This window comes from Pyrus communis, chromosome 17, assembly GCF_963583255.1.
Source record: "Pyrus communis chromosome 17, drPyrComm1.1, whole genome shotgun sequence".
NCBI classification, from domain to species: Eukaryota; Viridiplantae; Streptophyta; class Magnoliopsida; order Rosales; family Rosaceae; genus Pyrus; species Pyrus communis.
In genome coordinates, this window is record NC_084819.1 from 3,206,422 (window position 1) to 3,228,529 (window position 22,108).

The 22,108-nt window shown below is 39.3% G+C and overlaps 2 protein-coding genes across 2 annotated transcripts; both read left to right on the forward strand.

Annotated features, from left to right (window-relative positions):
• Positions 1–1,954: 1,954 nt before the first annotated feature.
• LOC137722918 (calmodulin-like protein 7) lies at positions 1,955–3,197 on the forward strand. Its single transcript, XM_068462038.1, has one exon. It carries the CDS (start codon positions 2,038–2,040, stop codon positions 2,707–2,709), a length of 672 nt encoding a protein of 223 aa, XP_068318139.1. The 5' UTR covers positions 1,955–2,037; the 3' UTR covers positions 2,710–3,197.
• Positions 3,198–16,311: 13,114 nt separating this feature from the next.
• Positions 16,312–19,774, forward strand: LOC137723242 (uncharacterized). The gene is made up of 4 exons (XM_068462398.1): positions 16,312–16,448; positions 18,459–18,536; positions 18,848–18,894; positions 19,002–19,774. The coding sequence occupies exons 2-4, from the start codon at positions 18,498–18,500 to the stop codon at positions 19,465–19,467; spliced, it is 552 nt and encodes a 183-aa protein (XP_068318499.1). The 5' UTR covers positions 16,312–16,448; positions 18,459–18,497; the 3' UTR covers positions 19,468–19,774.
• The last annotated feature ends 2,334 nt before the right edge of the window (positions 19,775–22,108 follow it).

Consider the following 22,108-nt stretch of genomic DNA (forward strand, 5'->3'; position numbering starts at 1 on the left):
GCAGCTCATCAACAGCTGGACTAAAACTGCACTTTGTGAGTCTCTGTTATGGAGCATCTTAATTATTTTTAATATATATATATACACATTTTATTTATATATACTTTTATAAAAGACCATTCAATATATATAGACATTTTATTTATATATTCCTTTGTAAAAGACCATTCGAGTCCGAGTGGCGCCTTTTTTAAAATTTTTTTTTTATAAGAAATGACTAGTTGGTGATGAGGTCATGGCACTCAATCTTTTTGGACGCTGAGAAGACTCGTAGAGCATTTTAGCCTTTTTCTGACTACCATCGTATGATTCACTAACGCTACACATCGAGCCTGGAACAGGCTATGTGGAGTACGGACTTAGAATTAACTTATGAGTCCGAGTGGCTTTGTCAACTTGTACTTAACAGATGAGTTTACTACTAAGACCTGGTAATTAGATTTTTTTAAGGAATTTTAACGAAAAGCTCATGGTACTGTTCATTTTAACGAAAAATCATATTTTTACACTAAAAAGTCAATTATGGTACTATTCACTTTACCCTTTATTTTGTCTTTATCGTTAAAACTTAAAATTATCAATCCATTTTCATTAGTTTTCATTTTTTTTTAATGTCCAATGGAGTATCTGATCACATGTTGCACAAAATGTGAGCACAAACAAACTGCTGCCGACATGTTTTAGTACTATACATACATAAACTAGTTATCCAGTCCAGCCATGCGGTGACCTAGGGATGGCAAATGTCTCCGTCGGCTCCCGACCATGTGGAGGGAGGAGCAGGAAGCCAAATCGGGATTGGGTTTGGGTTTGGTATTGTGATGCGGTTCTCAAATCCACCCCAAAAATTCTATTAGTAAAACGATAATAAATTGTATAAAAAAAGTACGGTGCTAACCACTTATTTGCGTTCATTTCAAAAAATAATTTAAACACTAATCTTTTATTTTTAATGATAACCTAAAAAATGATTGGTTGACAGATTATGGAACAGAAACATACGAGTTGTTAACGTATCATGATGCTCCACCACTATGAATTCCAGTATAGCACTGGAACTCATATAGATGAATGATCAGAGTTCCGATTAGCTTTTTTCATACAGGCACACTTACACCAAGAGTAAAATAATAAAATGATAGAAAACTCGTTATCTATGAGATCTAGCTTAATACTTTTTATTTACTGAGTAGAATTAGAAATTATAATAAAAGGAAATGATAAGATCATATCCATTTCTCTTTTTTTCTTCTCTTTTGAACTAAGAGAGAGATATTGGACTTAACCTCATAATATGCTAGCAATAATGTGATTCAAATTCGTTTTTTACGAGAATCAAACCTAAAACCTTTTACTTACAAGTGAAAATAAATATCACTAGATCATAATAAAATAAATAAATATCTCCATAGTTGATCGAATCTCACACCAAACCCTAGCAGAAAGCTACCACAACAAGAATGACTTATTCCATTACGCAACGACTTTGCTTCAAAGAAACGAAAAAGATGTAACCAATATCTCTACTCTTAAATTCCGCCACGCGTCATCAAACCTACAACGCCACGCTGGGAGAGTCAATCCAACGGTCATTTTATCCTTGCCGGCCCCTAACCTTTGCCGCGTTGCAGTCCCCAACGTCGTCCTTTTTTCTCCCAACTCTTTAACCCATAGATCCGTTATCAACGTTCACTTTTTTAAATCAACGGTCATATTTTTAAATCAAAAAACTAAAAAAGTTAAGCAAAATCGGTTCCCCACCTACTCCAAGTCACAAACGACAATTATAACAACGCGTTTTTGAAAACTGTAAATTAATTGGTACACTAATTAATCATTATTAATAATTAAAATTAATTAATAATATTTATTTTTTTCAAAATACGCGTAAAAGTGGCACACTATTTAGAGGCCAATGTGCGCACCAAACCCTAAAATTGTCTCCAAAGTTTTCTCAACAAACTGGAAGAAAGAGTGGTTAAGGCAAGAGCAACCACCACCCTACAAAAAGAGGGTGTTACCCTAAACTCCTCCCAAATGCCAACCATTTTCCGAAGGATTTTCCTTATTTACAATCTTCTTAATACATTCCTCCTCTCTTTGGTCCCCAAGCATCTCAGGCCTCTCCTCCCCTCCTCCTGGTTCCCCCACCACAGCACTCTTCTTGACACCAAAACACCGTCACCCCAACCCCCACCTCCGTCGTTGTTGTCTTTGCCCTTGCCCTTGCCTTCTGGCGGTGCTTGTCACGTCAGAATGGACCCCAATGAGCTCAAACGCGTGTTCCAGATGTTTGACCGCAATGGGGACGGGCGGATCACCAAGCAGGAGCTCAACGACTCCTTGGAGAACTTGGGAATCTACATCCCCGACAAGGAGCTCTTCAACATGATCGAGAAGATTGACGTGAACGGTGACGGGTGCGTGGACATTGACGAGTTCGGGGAGTTGTACCAGTCTATCATGGACGAGCGCGACGAGGAGGAGGACATGAAGGAGGCATTCAACGTGTTTGATCAAAACGGAGACGGGTTCATAACCGTCGATGAGTTGAGGTCGGTTTTGTCGTCCCTCGGGCTTAAGCAAGGGAGAACTATAGAGGACTGCAAGAGGATGATCATGAAGGTGGATGTGGACGGAGATGGGAGGGTCAACTACAAGGAATTCAGGCAAATGATGAAGGGAGGAGGGTTTAGTGCATTGAGTTAACAAAAATGTGTCTCCCTAATTGGATGTGTAGATATTTTTCACAAAGTACACAAAAAAATGAGTGGCGATTGTGATCACTATGTTGTAGGATACATGGTACGTACAAATCGTCGAGGGTGTACGTGGCTCAACGGCCATGGCGGCCGCTGCGAGGGACGACGGCACGTTGGGGCTCCGGTGAGGGCTCTGGGTTTAGGTTTGGGAAGTATGTTGTTGATGGTGTGTTTAGGAACGAGGGAGGTAATGTCAGTGGGACAGATCTTGGGAGAGGGGGGAATAGGAGGGCATAGATTAGAAGTTGGGGGAGTTTTATTCTTTGTGGAATTTTATTTTATTAAACCAATTGATTGTTATTTTCCCAACTCGTTATTTGCTTGAGAATTTTCATATTGTATTTGTAATTTGGTTATTGAAATTACTGTATATTGTTGTCATGAATTTTTTCCACATTGGATTGGACTCTCCATCGAATCCAAGCCCTTTGATTCTATGAGTTTTAACACATTGGATCGAACATGCATTGATATGCCTTTTGTTTCGTTGATACTGCGAACGTACAGTTGTTGTCAATGATATTGTTGATCAATAATTTATCTGAAAGTGTAGTTAACCGCATTGCAGAAGTCATCAGGATAATTATGTAAACATGTAATATTCAAATAGGAAAAACTTGCTGCTAAGCCATAAGCAAATGCGTAGTTTCTTCTCATATGGAAATGTGTAGTTTCTTCCCACTGTACAATTCACGAACTTATAAGTGGTGACATCCGTTCCTTAAATAAAAATGCTAGGAAGATCATGTTTTTAGACCATTTTTCGAGGTTAAAGTGGCGAGACAACATTGGTCCTGAGGTCGAGAAATTGCACTGGTAACTTGTCTGGAACTAGGAGGCATTCCTCCTTCGTTTACTTACCCCTGCAAGTAAACTAAGACTGAGAAACTTTTAGTCTCTTCAGTTTAGAGAACCATCAGCACCATCACGACGGAGGACGGTGACGGCGCCAACAAGCAGAGTAAATAATTAGGACCTCATCACAATCATGTACCACATCAGAGGATGTGCACATCATGGTAAAAACGCAACAACATAAGACATTCAAGTCTATACTAGTTACCTTCTGCAGTTCTGCAGTGAAAAATCTCACTCCTCCCGCAAGCATACAACTAATTTTCGGTTTTAGTTTGTTTCCATAGGCCGAACCAAACCAAACTGAACGAATAACGGTTGGATTATGTCCAGAGTAAATTTGACAAGCTAAGCCAAGAATGCTGCTTACAGGTATGCATGCTTCCGAAACAGAGTGTGTGTGTGTATGTGTCCTTGATTTTCATGTGTAGAAAAAATTTTGTGACAAGTCACGGTTATCCATCCCTTCCAAAACAAGCTGCTTGTATAGAAATATTTTTTATTCTTCCTACTTTTTTCTTTTCAAAAGAGGGACAACTGGTGGCAAGCTACGGTTATCCACCCCTTCCGGGTCCAGAGAGGTTATGGGAAATTCACCCTACTCGTGACCACAGTCAAGCAGAAGCACCAGCTTGGAGCATACCTGAAACCTCCCACATTTTCTTTGTTCGGTTGGGGAGCCGCAGTCCGCGCCCTGAACATTGGGCCACTTGTTGTGGTTTTTTATTCTTCCCACTGGAGCTAACAGAAAGTTGGGAGGTCCGATAAAATGGAAAGAATTGGGAGATTTTACTTGGCATTGTGATGGTGAAATGAAGGTTGACAGAGTTGATGCAGCTCCTTGACATAACTGGGTAAATTGAATACTTATTCCTACCGTCTCCACGATAGCTCCTTAAAATCGAAGCAATTGAGTCTCCGAATCGAGCCTTGATGACATGACTGGTCAATAGAAATACTTTAACAACTCACCCTTGTTACATATTACATAAATTGCACTGGATAGGTATATATCATATTCGTCACATACATCACATTCACACCCCGTAAACAGAAGGGCGGTAAAAGCAATCGAAAATATTTTGATTCATGTCTCTACAAATCATTGTCAATGTTCTGGTATCACATAACACAATCACTACTACAAGGGTGGTGACAGTTTAATACGATATTCTGTCAGATAAGACATTCCGACAGGTGGTTTAAGTAGTGTCGGATGAAAAATCAATATTGTCGCTTAACCTGTAACTGTCGGATATAAAAGAAAAACACGAAATTTAAAGGCTTTTGCCACTAAGTTTAACCACCGAGGCCCTGAGGGCATAGACTGTCGATGAAAGCACAATACATACAAAAGAAAAACGTGAAGAAAACTTCAAATCCATCTTATTTCGATTTCAACAACAACTAGAGCAAGCGCCCTGATCAGTTAAAGATCAACAGCAACAACTTAAATACATAGCACCTCATCACAATCATGCAGCGCATGTGGATAAGAAACACAGACAAATTACACACAGCAACTGCAAGCAGAAAACACACAGAAAATACAAGCAGAGAGCAGCAAGCAATTTTACGTACATTACCATCAGAAGAAACAAACAAGGAGTTAATTTCATTATCGAAAGCAACGTCTCCAATGGCACACTGAAGCAATGGATTCACCTTATGATCAATTTCCACGTATTAGTCTTCAAAGATAGAAGTTGAGTCTCTGCAACAAATTCCTCTGGCATATTTGTGAGCGTCAATTCCTCTAAGGTAGTGGAATTGATAAGTGTTTCCGGAACGCTTTTTAGCTTATGGCAGCGTCGGATTTCCAATTTCTGGAGGTTTTGATTTGCTCCTGGCCATTTCATCATCTTGTTTGGACCTCAACTTTAAAGATTTTAGGCTAGTTAGTTTCGCGATGCACTGGCCTAATCCGTGAGTACTTAAGCGGCCTGTGACACCCAACTTTTTTAGGTTGTTGGGGAACTTGATATAGCCTTCTAACAGTGTCAAGGTCTCCCTGTCGACAAATATTCCAGATAATGTCTGAATACTTCGTGTGTCTTTAAACCCAGTCCAATGTTGTGCCTTGGCCCGTTCGTTAGTGCGGAACCGAGATTCAGATTACAACCTCACCAAAATCACACATAGTTGAACAAAATAAAATACAAGAAATAAAGACACCGAGAAATTTACGAGGTTCGCCAAAAACCTGCCTACGTCCTCGGAGAGATATTGCTCTTCACTATGAGAAAAACAGTACAAGTTACACATGAGTTAAATCGACATAACCCAATTCCATATCCCTTGTACACCCACTCACAGAATTTTCCCAAAAGCCTCAATCTACCCCAAGAGTTCTTTCACAAGAGATCTTTCACTCTAGCTCTCTTGATTTCTCTCACCCTTACCCATGGTAGAGCCAAATGCTCTCACCATCTCTTTGGATGCTTTACATCTCTTCCTTGCTCTCTCTTCACCCGTGCCCCTTCTTATGCCAAATAATTATGGCTTTTGAAAAAAGCCACAAAACATGGCTTTGAAAAAGCCACAAAACAAGAAAACATAATCCTCATCATGATGTTCCCTCATCACTATTGTTTTGTTTCCTAGCCTAATTTGGCCACTATCCAACAATCTCCACCTTGGCCAAATTGTACCAAAGTTCATTGGCCTTACGTACCAGCATGCACACTCTGAATCCACCTCGTTGGTCCTGTTTCGATTCAGTTACTGCCAATGCATGTGCAGCTGCTGCAAGCTAAAAATCACCATTTAGCTTCAGACAGGATCTCAACACATCCTCGTCTCCTCCAGCAGGTTTTCCTCCTCTTCATTGTCTGCAACTTGGAAACTCGTCAGCGCGCCTATTTCCAGCAACAACCCATCGAGCCAGACAAAATTCCCACACTTCCTCCTACCTCAGGACCTTCTCATCACCTGTGAATCCCATAGCTCCACCTGCTGCAAAACCCTTGCAACACTTGAGACTAAACATCACCAGGAGAAGTGTTGCTTCGAGTACCTAGAGGGCATACTCAAAGTCTTCCACCACAAACTTGCTAACCCGGCCTTGCACCCGTAGCACTGTGGACCCTTTCCTCCGGAACCGGATCCGAACCTGCTGTCTCTCTCAAATCCTCTTTCCAATTTTCTTCCACGATTTCAACCTTGAATAGCTTAAGCAGTCTTGTGCCCACCATCATCCATGGTCTCTTGTGTGTATCATTCACACCAAAGAAGCTTGCACCTGCTCCAAACTTATTGTTTCTTTCCTTGCAGTAAAGTTTCACAAGGTTCTCGTACAAATCTGAAAGTGAGGTAAGAAGAAAGAGGCCTTTGTCTTCTTCCTCAACATCAACTTTCGCAGTTGATCCAAGCATCCCTAAACACGGCTTCCATTTCTTCAGGCTTCCATTACTCTCCTTTATCAAGAGCAAAACCGCCTCTCCCTTTAAACTGCTCAACTGAAAATTCCATGGTGAATAACAAATCTGGACCTCCCACGAACCAAAGCCCCCAACGATGCTCTGATACCAATTGTTGTGCCTTGACCCGTTCGTTAGTGCGGAACCGAGATTCAGATTACAACCTCACCAAAATCACACATAGTTGAACAAAATAAAATACAAGAAATAAAGACACCGAGAAATTTACGAGGTTCGCCAAAAACCTGCCTACGTCCTCGGAGAGATATTGCTCTTCACTATGAGAAAAACAGTACAAGTTACACATGAGTTAAATCGACATAACCCAATTCCATATCCCTTGTACACCCACTCACAGAATTTTCCCAAAAGCCTCAATCTACCCCAAGAGTTCTTTCACAAGAGATCTTTCACTCTAGCTCTCTTGATTTCTCTCACCCTTACCCATGGTAGAGCCAAATGCTCTCACCATCTCTTTGGATGCTTTACATCTCTTCCTTGCTCTCTCTTCACCCGTGCCCCTTCTTATGCCAAATAATTATGGCTTTTGAAAAAAGCCACAAAACATGGCTTTGAAAAAGCCACAAAACAAGAAAACATAATCCTCATCATGATGTTCCCTCATCACTATTGTTTTGTTTCCTAGCCTAATTTGGCCACTATCCAACAATCTCCACCTTGGCCAAATTGTACCAAAGTTCATTGGCCTTACGTACCAGCATGCACACTCTGAATCCACCTCGTTGGTCCTGTTCCGATTCAGTTACTGCCAATGCATGTGCAGCTGCTGCAAGCTAAAAATCACCATTTAGCTTCAGACAGGATCTCAACACATCCTCGTCTCCTCCAGCAGGTTTTCCTCCTCTTCATTGTCTGCAACTTGGAAACTCGTCAGCGCGCCTATTTCCAGCAACAACCCATCGAGCCAGACAAAATTCCCACACTTCCTCCTACCTCAGGACCTTCTCATCACCTGTGAATCCCATAGCTCCACCTGCTGCAAAACCCTTGCAACACTTGAGACTAAACATCACCAGGAGAAGTGTTGCTTCGAGTACCTAGAGGGCATACTCAAAGTCTTCCACCACAAACTTGCTAACCCGGCCTTGCACCCGTAGCACTGTGGACCCTTTCCTCCGGAACCGGATCCGAACCTGCTGTCTCTCTCAAATCCTCTTTCCAATTTTCTTCCACGATTTCAACCTTGAATAGCTTAAGCAGTCTTGTGCCCACCATCATCCATGGTCTCTTGTGTGTATCATTCCACACCAAAGAAGCTTGCACCTGCTCCAAACTTATTGTTTCTTTCCTTGCAGTAAAGTTTCACAAGGTTCTCGTACAAATCTGAAAGTGAGGTAAGAAGAAAGAGGCCTTTGTCTTCTTCCTCAACATCAACTTTCGCAGTTGATCCAAGCATCCCTAAACACGGCTTCCATTTCTTCAGGCTTCCATTACTCTCCTTTATCAAGAGCAAAACCGCCTCTCCCTTTAAACTGCTCAACTGAAAATTCCATGGTGAACAACAAATCTGGACCTCCCACGAACCAAAGCCCCCAACGATGCTCTGATACCAATTGTTGTGCCTTGACCCGTTCGTTAGTGCGGAACCGAGATTCAGATTACAACCTCACCAAAATCACACACAGTTGAACAAAATAAAATACAAGAAATAAAGACACCGAGAAATTTACGAGGTTCGCCAAAAACCTGCCTACGTCCTCGGAGAGATATTGCTCTTCACTATGAGAAAAACAGTACAAGTTACACATGAGTTAAATCGACATAACCCAATCTCATATCCCTTGTACACCCACTCACAGAATTTTCCCAAGAGCCTCACTCTACCCCAAGAGTCCTTTCACAAGAGATCTTTCACTCTAGCTCTCTTGATTTCTCTCACCCTTACCCATGGTAGAGCCAAATGCTCTCACCATCTCTTTGGATGCTTTACATCTCTTCCTTGCTCTCTCTTCACCCGTGCCCCTTCTTATGCCAAATAATTATGGCTTTGAAAAAAGCCACAAAACATGGCTTTGAAAAAGCCACAAAACATGGAGCAATTTAAGCCACAAAACAAGCCACAAAACAAGGAAACATAATCCTCATCATGATGTTCCCTCATCACTATTGTTTTGTTTCCTAGCCTAATTTGGCCACTATCCAACATCCAAATCCTACCCACACGAATATCATTCAAGTATAGATGCCGCAAGAAATCCATATTCTGAAAGGAAACTGGGAGAGAACGGATATAAGTATGCTTGAGGTCCAAGGTCTGCAGATGGATGAGGTTACGAACCGATGAAGGAAGAGCATCCACGAAGGTCCATCTTAGGCCCAGGTACCTCAAGTGATAAAGATATCCCAGTTCTTAGGCAACGCAGGTTTATAAACACGTTCAAGATCAAGCACCATGAGTAGCGAATAGCCTCTTTTACCTATGATCTTGGTGACAAAATTTCCAATTTGGAGTGCTTGCATATCCTTCTTTTAGAAGTTAAAGGATGTATAAGACCGCAGATATTGGATGTAAAGTTCTGAGTCAGCTGGGTAGTCCTTGATGTTAGCATACTCGGCAACCCTACGAACTGCAACCCGAGGAGGAGGTGTCTGACTCTGATGAACATGGTCACGGTCAGTTGATGATGATGACGATGCAATATTTTTGTTAATATGAAAGAAACCGACTTGCTCAGCTTTGGGCAAAATGATGTCATAGAATTTTCCTGTCATACAACATCTCTTGGGACTTGCATCGGATACTGATCAGGATACACGGACCATTCCTCTCTTTTCCAGATCTTCCAAATACTCCAATGCCAAATCCTCTGAAACTTCAGGAGCAGTCACTCCGTTATTCTGAATATGTGACCTTTTGACCAGAAAATCTTCTGCAAGCCACAGGTGAAACAATCTTCTGACGGGTATATCCATTTCTCTTGGAAACATCCCAAGATAGAGAAGGCATGGCCTTAAGTGGGAGGGTAGTTCATCGAGTATGTTGATGAGCTTGCGGGAGCTTGTGACTCAGGATTGTTAGTATCATCATTATTGTTAGCAAAAGGATGTCGCTCTACTATTTTCAACTTCCAAGCCGAGATTCTTTCTTCGATTTGCATCGTCTCTTTCCAGAGGTTGTGATGAGCCTTTAGACCTTTAAACAATGTAATGCACCTGACGAAAACAGATTTCCGCCTGCGTGTTCTTCCGAGGACGAAAGTGTCGATAATGTCCTCCAAATCATGAGCTATGCCCAAAAATTCTTCAATCGACTTGCTAACATTTTCATCATCACTTGTCTGCTTTTCTTCTGCATTTCTTAAATGACTTCCCATCTCTTGAAAACTCATATATGTCCCCACAACCTTGTTTATCACCCATTTAGAGTACATATTGATCGGTTCTTTTTCACAAAACAGCATAAAGCTTAATTTGTGATAAACAACCAAGAAAACGACATCGGAAGCCATAGCTTCTTTTCCCTTGTCCTTAACTTCTGTATAACCCCTATGATCTCCAAGAATCCAAGTCTGCAATATACATTTAATATTTTTGTAATTAAGCGCTAATTAATTAATTTAGGATTATATCATATGGAAGCGTTGAATTAACATATAAAAGTACAGATACAACGTAACTTGCTCTTGTCATCTGCCTATGCTGAATAATTGTATCTCCAATGGTGCAACTGACCAAATACAGATAGACACAGCTTTCCACTTGCCATATAAAATGTGTATCTCTCCTCTCCTAGAGTCAAACGTTTTTATTTGTCACTTAGTATTACGGTCTAGTGATATTTTTTATCACTTATAAGTGAGAGGTCTTCTGTTCAATTCTCGCCAAAGGCGAATTTGAACCACATTATTGTTATTCCATTGTAAGGCTAAGCCCACCCCCTTCCCCTTAGACAGTGTACATAATATCGTTTGTTCAAAAAAAAAAAAAAAAAAAAAAAAGAAGTAAACGTTTCTACTTGCTATGTAAAATTTGTATCTCTCCTCTCTTAGAGTACTTTTCTACTTGCTATATAAAATTTGTTTCTCTCCTCTCCTGGAGTCAAACGTTTCTACTTGCTATGTAAAATTTGGATAAAGGGTATTTAATTTATGGGACAAAATACATATTGTCTTTCTCTTGTCATATAAAAATGTATTTTTGAATTAAATGTAACATCTCCAGGACGGCACAGGTATTTTAATGGCTAAATGGAGAGTAGACATAAAAATTCATATACCCTAATTATGTCTTATTAAGTACTAACCAATTGAAAAACAAAACCATGAAAAGAAATACATACATGTGTATGTGTGGCTGCACGCTATGCATGTGGGGTCCTAAGCTCCGAGGCCTCCCATTTTGATAGGCGTCTTGAGCTCCAAAATTTTAGGTAAGGTCTTGTAGGATAAATTTTTGGGATGGTTCATGGTATACATTACCGATTAGATAACACTTATCTCGGAGCAATGAAATTGTTTTTCTTGAAAATTTACACGAACAAAAGAGAGTAAACTTTTTATTATAGGTTGCTCCATGTGCAACAAGAAACGTTTAGGATCCTTTTTGCAAATAGGGAATGCCATTTGCAACAGAAATGCTAAATTTGAACACAACTAAACGTATACATTGCATGCAGTAGCATGCGAACCAAGATGAGTCATGCATCTCTAGTTGCCCTGAAGAAAGAGCTGAACTAGGACACAGCCAACTTAACTCTTGCATGTCCTTGTGATATCTGAAGTTGCTCGGTGATACCAAGATGAGCCATCAAGAGCCAGACATGAGTAAGGAGCTCTCCGCCCTCTTCGGAGTTGCTGAGCGTGGTAATTCCCAGGACAGTGACTAGCAGCATAGGCTAGAATTTCATTCCATACTTGGCTCAGTATCTCCCACTTGTTTTCGTTTTGCTTGTTAAGCAATGACGCAAGGATGGATGCGTCAAATAACACAGATTTGCTTCTGTCTCCCTTCACTTCAGCGGGTTTTACTTCAGTGCTAACGCGAAGCAACTTTTTACAGGCTGCGGATTTAGCTGAATGACTGAGAATTCTTGCATCAAAAAATTCCATGGCCTCGGCACAGCTGTCTTGAAACCTGATCAGACCGATTCCTATGGGTATCATGAAGGGACACACGACGAGGAGATACATCATATAATCTGCTATATGATTGCTCATTTCACGATGCAAATTCTCTGTGGCTGAACGTCCCGCAGGATCACATTGATGGCAAAGATCTGTGGCAATATGCCACAGAAGAATGCTCTGGTCGAATTCTACTTTTGTTGTCCAATCCATGTAATTCGAAAATCCATACTGTTCAAGGACAAGATTACCTCTAGTGGCGCATAACTCCGTTAAACTTCCAGCACTACGCGATTTCTCTGACAAGTGGTCAAATATCAACCTTTTCAACTCACTGGATAGTGGCTTATGAGTAACATATAAGTGCATCTTCAAATTTTCATCAAACTTTTGCATTACATGATTGAAGAGCCACACTTTCAAGGAAGCATAGAACTTCTTTGGGATTCCAGGAGGAGCTGGAGGCTTTCTTCTGAGACAAAAGCTAAGAAAATTGAACTGAGCCATCGAATTTGACCACCTCTGCCCATCAGCCTGTTGAATGCGTTGGACAAATTGTGCAAAGGGTGTTTTACCCTGCCTACTCAACCACAGTGTTGTCCAATCAGCAGAAAGTACAAAAACCATTGCATAAATCTCTAAGATAATAGCTCCAACTAGCAGTGTGTAAGTAATAAGCAAATCAATCCAGTTCTTGTGCCTCACACTTCCCACAAAGCACAAAAGAACAAGAAAAGTGGTGAAGAAAATGATGGCGCGAAAGATGCAACCCCGACGAGTATAAATTAGGGGAGCCTTGGGGTAGAATGCATCATAGGCATATCCAAGTTCAACCTCAACTACTTCAAAGCAGTTTCAGGAGATCCAATATTCTGAAAGAAGAATTGGCTGCTATCTCGATCTTGGAAGCTGAGGATGAGATCTACAAATAGGCGCCTAAAGTCCATAAATAAGTCGTGCGCTTTGAGCACTACGTTTGCTTCACCAGAGTTTACTCTATCAACAACATTATAGGAATTACTAGCATGTGGAACATGAACTTGTTGTGCGGAAGCTTCAAATATGAAACCAAAGCTAATACGGCAAAATATTACAAGACAAATAATCCAAAAGACACAAGGATTTATACTGGTTCGGCGTAAGCCTACATCCAGTTTCGAGACGGCGAGGAAATTCCACTAATATCAAAAGGAGATTACAAATAGAGTTTTAACTCTCAAACCCAATAGCCCACATACACCCAATAGCTCTCACTCTCACAAAGAACAAATGGAGAAGATGGAAACATATACCAAATTCCTTCTCTCCCAAAAGCCACAAAATGTAGCACAAATATCTTTGATTGAGTGATCACTAACAAAAGGGGATTACAAACAAATGGGAAGGAGCATCACTGTTTCAAATGGGAGAGCCGAATGCTCTCTCCTCTGCTCTCTGCAACTCTCCCTTGTTCTCTGCAAAAAAGGAAGCTCTCTTCTCTCTTGTTTTTCTTCCAAAACCGAAATGAATGAGCTCACACCTTTGAACCAACACCCACGGGTGTTTAAGAGAACAAAACACAATAATGAAAGGTGTTGTTGCTTTTCCCTTTTTTTCTCCTCAAAACAAGGAAAGGTGTTTCCACCTTCTTTTGTTTAATCTAAAGTATGGCCACTTGGCCACTTATTCAACAGAACCTCACCAATTTCTTCAGTCCTCACTCACTTCGTACCCCTCTACTTTATTCAGAGCAAATTCTCCCATGAATTTTGCATAGTTGGGGCCGGGATCAGGCCGTGTGAGCATCGACTCACGAAGCTTTTTGCGGTTTGCTGACCTTAGGGCCAACGTCCTTTCTCCGTACTTAATAAGCCCAACAAGAAGCATGGGTATGGTTAGACTTGAGAGCCAGCTAGCGTTCCACGCCAGAAGAAAGATGTATATTGCAATACCTGATTGAACAAAAAGTCCAAGCAAGTGCCTCAACCACAACTCATTGTCTTCCAAAGCATAAATCGTGATAGTGTCTGGGCCGCCAAGATGCAACAAAAGGAATGGTGCCCAGAAAGCAGATAATTCTTCGTCCAGTGACGGAGCAGAATCATTGCTCATGCCGGCATCACAACTACAGGACTTGCCTTGGTTCCGGGAGAGGACACAAAAAGCAACCGTTGCTACCCAATCTGCCACAAGGTATGCAAACCAGACGAAGACTCTGATTTTGGTTTTGACATTATACTTTCTGCGGCTGCCAAAGTGAACGAGTGAAATCTGCGAGGCAAGGCTGATCAAAACCAACAGCCGAAGCTCCCAAGTACTCCATAGTTTCTGAACATGTTCCGGAAAAAACTGAACAAGCCTCCTCTTTTCCACAAAAACCCAACTGCTCAGAGCAGGAACAAGAACTGAATAATGTCGCTCAATAGGTTCAATCATATACTAGTAATACATGTTCATTAGTAACCACTTGGTTTCTTATGAAATTCATTCATGGATGCATAAATATGTATACACGTATATATGTATATATGTGTGTGTGTATCCCCATGAGTTTCAAGGTACCTTTAGAGAATTTATCTACGCTCGTTAGTTCTCCAAAGATTTTCTATTAAAGTGTTTCGCCTACGTTACGTCGCTACGTTAAGAAGAAAATTCATTCTACTCAAACACATATGTATTAGAAGTTACTAGCCTTAACAAGGAATTCTATTTCTATGCATGAATGAATATCGACAAGATCATGACATAAATCCATATACACAAATATAAAGACACAGTAAGTAGGATTCTGTATAGACCGTATGATGTCTTAAAACTGGTCAGAATTTATACCTGTAAGAAGCATTTTTGGATGAGCTACAGAGATTTGCTCCTTGCCCGAATAGTAACCTGCTGGACAGTTACAAATGATAAAGAAAAGAAATAGACTTGATCAAAGAGTAGACTTCGTAATGTGCAATTTGCCTTTGTTTGAATAAATTAATGTCACGTTAACAGAAGAGCATTATGCAAAATTGAACGTTGTAGCGTTCTATGATTCATACCTAACTTTACTGAGTGGAAATAAGGGTTCATTTGGCAGTGCTTTTAGAACAGCTGAAAGCATTTTCGTGAATTTTTTTTCCCTAAATCAATTATTAATAATAAAAAAATTCATAGCCAATCTCACTTAGTAAGAATAAGATCTCGTTTAGAGATGTTTTAAAAATGGTTAAAAGCGTTTTTGTGAAAATAGTCTTAGAACCAAAACTGCACTGCGCACAGAAATCCCAATCCGATTTCCCACTGGAGAGGAGAGGAGAGGAGATGGAAAATGCCATAATTTGCAGTAAAATAGCCTCAAGAAATTGGAATTGACACAGAAATCCTTCCCCTTTGGCTTAATTTGCCATGCAAAATTAACTTTCTTGGGCTAATTTCACCTCATTCTCCCATGTTGGCCATCCTCATAAAAGACCAGGGTTTTCGGTTGTTTTGTTTTTACCCATTTGAGCAATTCTTCAAACTTTCTTATAAGTTTTAGTTTCTGAACTAAAAATTTGTGATTATTATTTTTTAATTTGTTATAATATGAAGTACTGGTCTTTTTGTCTAATTACGTTAGATTTTTTATGTAAAATAAAAGGTTTAAAATAATAAAAAAAAATGGATAAAAGTTCTGATAGAGTTAGCTAAAAAATAAAAATAATTTCTCTCAGTTTTACATTATAATAAGTTTATAGACCAATTACTTACAAATTTTTGGTTCAGAGACAATTTTAATTGCGTTAAAGTTTATAGAGCATTGCTCTAATTATCTCGTATTTTATTATTTTTTCACTTGTACGTCGAATGTATCCTACTTATATAGATGACAAAGACGTACTATATTTATGTTGAGTTTGTTTGTAGAATCAGTTTTATTTGTATAAATTTTGTTTTATAATTATAAAGATATAAGTTAAACCATACAATAGATGAGCTACAATAATTAGTGAGATTTAAATGTAAGATCTCACTTTAAAAAAAAATTCCTAAATTTGACAACAACAAAAAAAATATCCTAAAACCATTTTACCATCAAATTCCGTTAAATATTAAGTTAGTGTGCTGACATGGAGCCCCTAAAACGCAGAAAAGTTAATAAGCCATTATTTTTTATAATCGTAAAAAGTTATTAAAAGTAAATTACAGGGGTTCACCCGCGACAATTGAAATTATTGGTCCTAAAGAAGAATTATCAAAAACTAAAGGACTGAAATCACAACTTCCGAAAACCCTGAACGTGAAGAAATAAACTTTCATTGGTCTCTCTGACAGCCCCAAATCGGCCACTGGAAGCTCACTCCGCTGCTTAAGATTTCAACAGGGTAAGTTTTCTCATCTCATTCAATGCTAATATGTGTTCTTCTCAGGATTGTAAATTGTGTCGATGTCTCTGGTTCCAATCGAGTCAATTTAAACCGGAATTTTGGGTAATGCCTTATCGTTTGTCATACAGATTGGGGATTTTTTGGGGTGCTCCATGAAGGTTTAGGGTTTAGGAAGGTGCAAGCTTTAGTTTAGAGAAATTTGTAGAGGGAGGGAGGTGGGGAGTGGCCTTTTTACACCTCTTGAATTATACAATTTTCGATACGTTTTATGCTTGAATTATACAGAAATTAGATTCCTTGAGAGGGTCATTGTTTTGGCATGGATTTGGATAAAGAGAAGGATTGAGGGATTTAACATTGCTCCAAAGTTACTAGCTTTCCACTTTTTTTTCCAAACCAAATCAAGGGTCAGAGAAGAAAAGGATTCTCCCAAATATTTCTTGACAGTTTTTTGCTTTATTATGTAGGCAATTTCTAAATACTCCTTTTTTCTCCAATTCGGGTACCTCCTTATGTCTTTTCTCAATTATGTGTTCCTGGGTTTTGTTTCTTTTTTTCGCTGGTGATGATTGGTTGCTGGGTTTGATTTTATACCACAGTTTTCAACCTCTGCGATAGTATAGTTTTCTTCTGTATGTAATCCTGCAATGTAGATCTTGTTATTAGCAACCTGATTAGAGTCAGTCAGTAGGCTCATCTCGTTAGAGTCTGATGTTTGTAGAATAACGTAGAAATGAACTTGGGCATTTCCTCAAGGGCTTTAAATTTTTTAAGCATTTTAGCCAAAATGGTTTCTGAGATTGGCATAACTCCTCAATTTGGTCCCAACAATGAAAATTGGTAGAAGTGGTCCCTAAGATTGGCATAGCTCCTCAAGTTGGTTCCTGACAATAAAATTCATAGAAGTGGTTCCTGAGTTTGTCCCCCGTAAATCATTTTGGTATTTCCGTGAAAAATCTATCAATATCTTCACTAAATTGTCACGTGAACGACCACGTAACCACCTTTTGAAGTGTATTTTTATCAAACGAACTCCTGCACTTAACGAGGATATTGACAAATTTCTCATGGAATGACCAAAATGGTTTACAGTGGACAAATTCAGTCTATCGATTTTAATTGTTAGGGACATAAATGAGGAGTTATGTCAATCTCAGAGACCATTTTGGCTAAAAAGACAATTTTTTAACCAACCCATCTGAGCTTACTTTTCAATGTTTAGATTTTGGTTATTCTTTTTTGTGTAAGCCCTTCTGTTTATAGTTCTTGGTGCATCTACACTTTTTGTTTTTCTGTATGCCTGCCTATGCATATATATTTATCTTCTTACTTTTAGGCATTATCTGAAGTGAGATTATGTACTTCATGTTTCTGTCATGACTCGTGCCATGGTCACTTAATCAAAAGTTAACAAGAGCATAGCTGTTCATTTGCTTGGGCAGTGGACTGTATAACTACAGTTAGCAATGCACATTGACTTTAATAGTGATCTTGTGAAGAAGCAAAACAGTTCGCATTTTTAAAGACATGGAAACTATTTCCGAAGGATCTTCATGCTTTGTCTGGCTGTTGTTCCTATGCATGTTTGCTGACCCATTTGATTAGCGATTCTCTTTGACTACTGCTGTTTTTCTGTGTATCAGCAACCATTTGTAAAGCATCGACATGGCTGTATCAGATTTAAATATGAAACCATGTATATCATACTTTTATTAAGATTCTTTAGCTTTTTCATTCTCATTTTGTATTTGCAATCAGATGAACCAAATTACTGCTACCCCATCTGCCCGTGTGAGTTATCAAACAATTGAGCTCCCAAAATTGTTATTGCCTACGCTTGAATTAATAAGATTCCAAATTATTGCAAAAAAAAAAAGTTTTGGCTGTTTTAGTAATACCCAAAACTAAACTAAAGGCTAGGATTTATTTAACTACAATTTATTTTAAAATGAAACTGTCACGCATGAGATGCAGTTTTGTATATACTGACGATTTTGCATTCCACAGGGTGCATGTTTAGTTCTGCAGTTGATTTGCTAACTGCCAATGGCGAGCTCACTACAACGCTTCTCCACTCATGCTAGGGTACAACCCTCATTATTTTTCTAAAATTGAGTTTTGATTAACCTATATTTGGGACCATTTTTGAATGCAGCACATCATTCATTTGTTTTGAATCTTTCATAGATTCGGGCAACAGTTTTTTGTATGCCAATCCAGTTGGGGTATTTGTTTAATTTGCTATGATAGTGTGAAAATTTCTAAGGCCCGAACTTGTTCGTTTTCCATGATCCCATAAATTTTGCTATTTTCTACTTTCTCAAAAGTAGTTGGGCTTGGTAATATCTGTTACTCTTTAGTTTTCCTTTTAATACTTTTATTTACATATATGGCAGGCTGTAAAATGGTCACCTGCCAGAACTGCAGCTAAACAAGGATCAGGGTAAGTTGGGACGTGGAAAATTATCTGCATTTAGGTCCCTATCCGAACCCTTTGTGAAATCAGATGTTCACAGGATGTCCAACCTAACCACAAAAGTACCCCTGCAGGTCCCTATCCACATTGCCTGCTACTGTTTCTCGCAACCTCACCACAGCAACTGCAGCAAATGAGACTCAAACGCATAAACTTGAGCGCATTGCCAACGAGCTTCTCGACCTCACAAAGCTTGAGAGGCACGACTACTCCATTCTCTTTAGGCTGAAAATGGGCCTCAACCGGTATGGCCCGGCAGTCTCAGGGATTGGCCCGGCAGCTTCCGAGTCTGGGCCGGCCTCCACGGCTGCCAAGGTCGCTGAGAAGACCGCATTTGATATAAAGATTGAGAAGTTTGATGCAGCGGCAAAGATCAAGATCATAAAGGAGGTTAGGACTTTCACGGACTTGGGGCTGAAGGAGGCTAAGGAGTTGGTGGAGAAGGTCCCTGTTGTGGTGAAGAAGGGCATGACGAAAGAGGAGGCAGGGCCCATTGTTGACAAGCTTAAGGAGTTGGGCGCTACTGTGGTCCTGGAATGAACTGATTTCTTCTTTTTTTTACCCGTTCTTTTTTTCATCCACTTAGATTAGTGACCGTTGAGTTAAGTTTTAAAAAAGTGGGATTGGCTATATGAATCCTAGAACACCATTCTGCTCGGTTTTGCGTCAAATCTTCTTTTAGTTTCAAGTGATAAATGAAGATAATTTTTTTTTAAGAGTTTATTGTGCTTAGGGTTAGAACTTAGAACCGCTCCTTTTTGTTCCGTCCACGGTTCACCTAATGTTTTAGATTTTTGAAGTTGTTATAGTTATATTAGCAAGTTTGATAAAGAGATTCATTTTGCAAGTTTGTTATTACCAGTAGTTCCTACAAGGGATCGGACTAATAACGTGTACAATACTTGAATTCTCGATGTAGATGCTACATAGTTGGTTCCCATCCTTCAGAGATTACGGAGTGTAATAGGAGCATCCGTTTGAGATATGCTATGTTTATGGCTATTTTTTTTGAAGTTCTTGTCAAACGATGCCTGGGAGCTGGGACTTGACTTGGAAGCTGTAGTTTTCTATCGTACTAGGATTGGATTAACTCATAATTCGAGTTATGTATGTCCGTGGCGGTGAATAAATTTTCCTTTGAGGGGATTAGAAGGGATTAAACATGAACGAGCTTATCTGTTCCAAATCTATCATTTGTGGAGATCGGAAGAGATAAGTTTCCTTCATGAGTAATCCACGTTCTACCTTCAAGTTACATAAATTTGCCTCTTGAACTAACGAAATTATCGACTTTGACCTCTCCTTCAACTATTTTTTTCTGAAGCATAACTCACTTTATCCTCATTTAAATTGCTCTCACTTTCTGCATTCTACAATTTTCAAATTTCCGAAATCATGTCTCTGCGCGGGATATAACCTTAAAAGGCAATCGACATGAGAAAATGGGTTAGTTGAGGATGTAACTCATATGCTTTGAGCAAAATGACATTAACAATAAGAGCGAGTGTGCCCGACTTGTGAATTAACATAAGTCGGGCACACTCGTTCTAGTTTTGTAGGATGTAAGTCGAATTTTAACGGAAAGAGACATGCAAAATTTCAAGGACCAATTTGCCACAAAAACAATTTAGTGCTCATAGTGGGAAAAACCAAAAAATTCAGGGGGGGAATATGTCAAAAACCTTGCTTCTTGTTATTCATTTATTTTTTTGAAAGACGGAGAATATACATTTTATTCTTGAGCAACAACAGTTGCTTCACCTTTGTCGAGCAACTCATACATAGTCCTGGTCCTCTTCTGCAAATCCCATTGGTACATTTTCCACGGCATCGCCGCCACTATCGCCACCGCAATCCCCATTGCTATCTCCTTCACCACGTTCGGCCCTTTCACTGGCGGATGCGGCACCCTACCCGCCGCCATTACACTCTATCTCTATATCGATATATCCTTCCTCTACCATCACAAGAACAAACACCATATTAATTATTATTTGTTATTTCAACCATGCAAATATCGAATGAACGTAGAAAATTACGGATTTGGCTACGCTAACATGCATTTACTGAGATCGCATTTACTGGCTACATTGTCGATACCTCGATAATAAAATGAATTCCACGTACATGGACGGTAGAGATAGAGATACCTGAAAGGGAGTTCGGATGAGCAACACAGATACGCACTCTGGTTTCACCGTTAATCGAATGTTCAGTTTCTGGTTTAAAGCTTCAAATAGTCGGAGTGGTTTAATTTATAGGCAAATGTTGTGAAATCCGATTTGTGATTGGGTAAGTGTTAGTTAAATACCTAGTCAAATGCTGCATTATAGGCTGCAGATTTGGTGATTTCAGTTTTGAGAGAGAGAGAGAGAGAGTATTTGTGGAGAGAGAATGTTGATTAGTCAAATGGCTTGAGATTTTTATTTTTCTAGTTTTGTGAAGAGATAATAATGTTATTAATTGTCGGTATTATTTTTAGGTGAGAAGTCTTAAATTCGATTCTCGTCAAAAAACGAATTTGAACCACATTATTGTTAGTTCATTGTAAAACTAAGCCCATCCATTTTTTTAAAGTAGATAATATTGTTTGTTCAAAAAAGATGTCATTAATTGTGTTATGAATTTTTTATAAAGCTAGAATTATATTTCAATTTATCGAAAGTTTTTTAGGAGTGAGTCTGTATCTACAATGCACGGACATGGACACGGAAATATGCAATATATATTTGTGTGCTTTTGGAGGGCATCATTTCTATAAGAGTCAATTTTGTTCCTTTCGAGTTACGTGTTTAGATCATCAAGAAATGAAACTCAGGTTGTCTGTTTTACAATATGTATTTGTGTAATTTGGACCATGAAGGATTCCCTAATGTGAATGAGGAGCCAAAGAGGATCCCATAATCCTTTAATCGTGTTCATTTATCGTACATCGTGTTATCATAAATCATTTTAAATTTTTTTATTTAAAATTGAACACAAACAGCACCTGATAAAAACTAGCTGCACGATGTACGATTAACAAACAAGATAAAGGATCCCCAGGATCCTCACAAAAAGGATCCGGAGAAGATCCTCATTCCTTTAGCTTCCTACTGAGTTCGAGTGAGGGTCTTTCACCCGAAAGTTCTTGCTCTTCCACTTGTTACCGGCTTATGACCGGCGGGTAACTAAGGCTCTA

What these genes read in the sequence shown, in the direction of transcription:
- LOC137722918 (XM_068462038.1), top strand. Translation starts at nt 2,038, where the DNA reads ATGCCAACCATTTTCCGAAGGATTTTCCTTATTTACAATCTTCTTAAT.
- LOC137723242 (XM_068462398.1), top strand. Translation starts at nt 18,498, where the DNA reads ATGGCGAGCTCACTACAACGCTTCTCCACTCATGCTAGG. An exon ending in GCTTCTCCACTCATGCTAGG is followed by an intron (nt 18,537 to 18,847) that starts GTACAACCCTCA and finishes CATATATGGCAG; the next exon opens with GCTGTAAAATGGTCACCTGC. An exon ending in GCAGCTAAACAAGGATCAGG is followed by an intron (nt 18,895 to 19,001) that starts GTAAGTTGGGAC and finishes GTACCCCTGCAG; the next exon opens with GTCCCTATCCACATTGCCTG.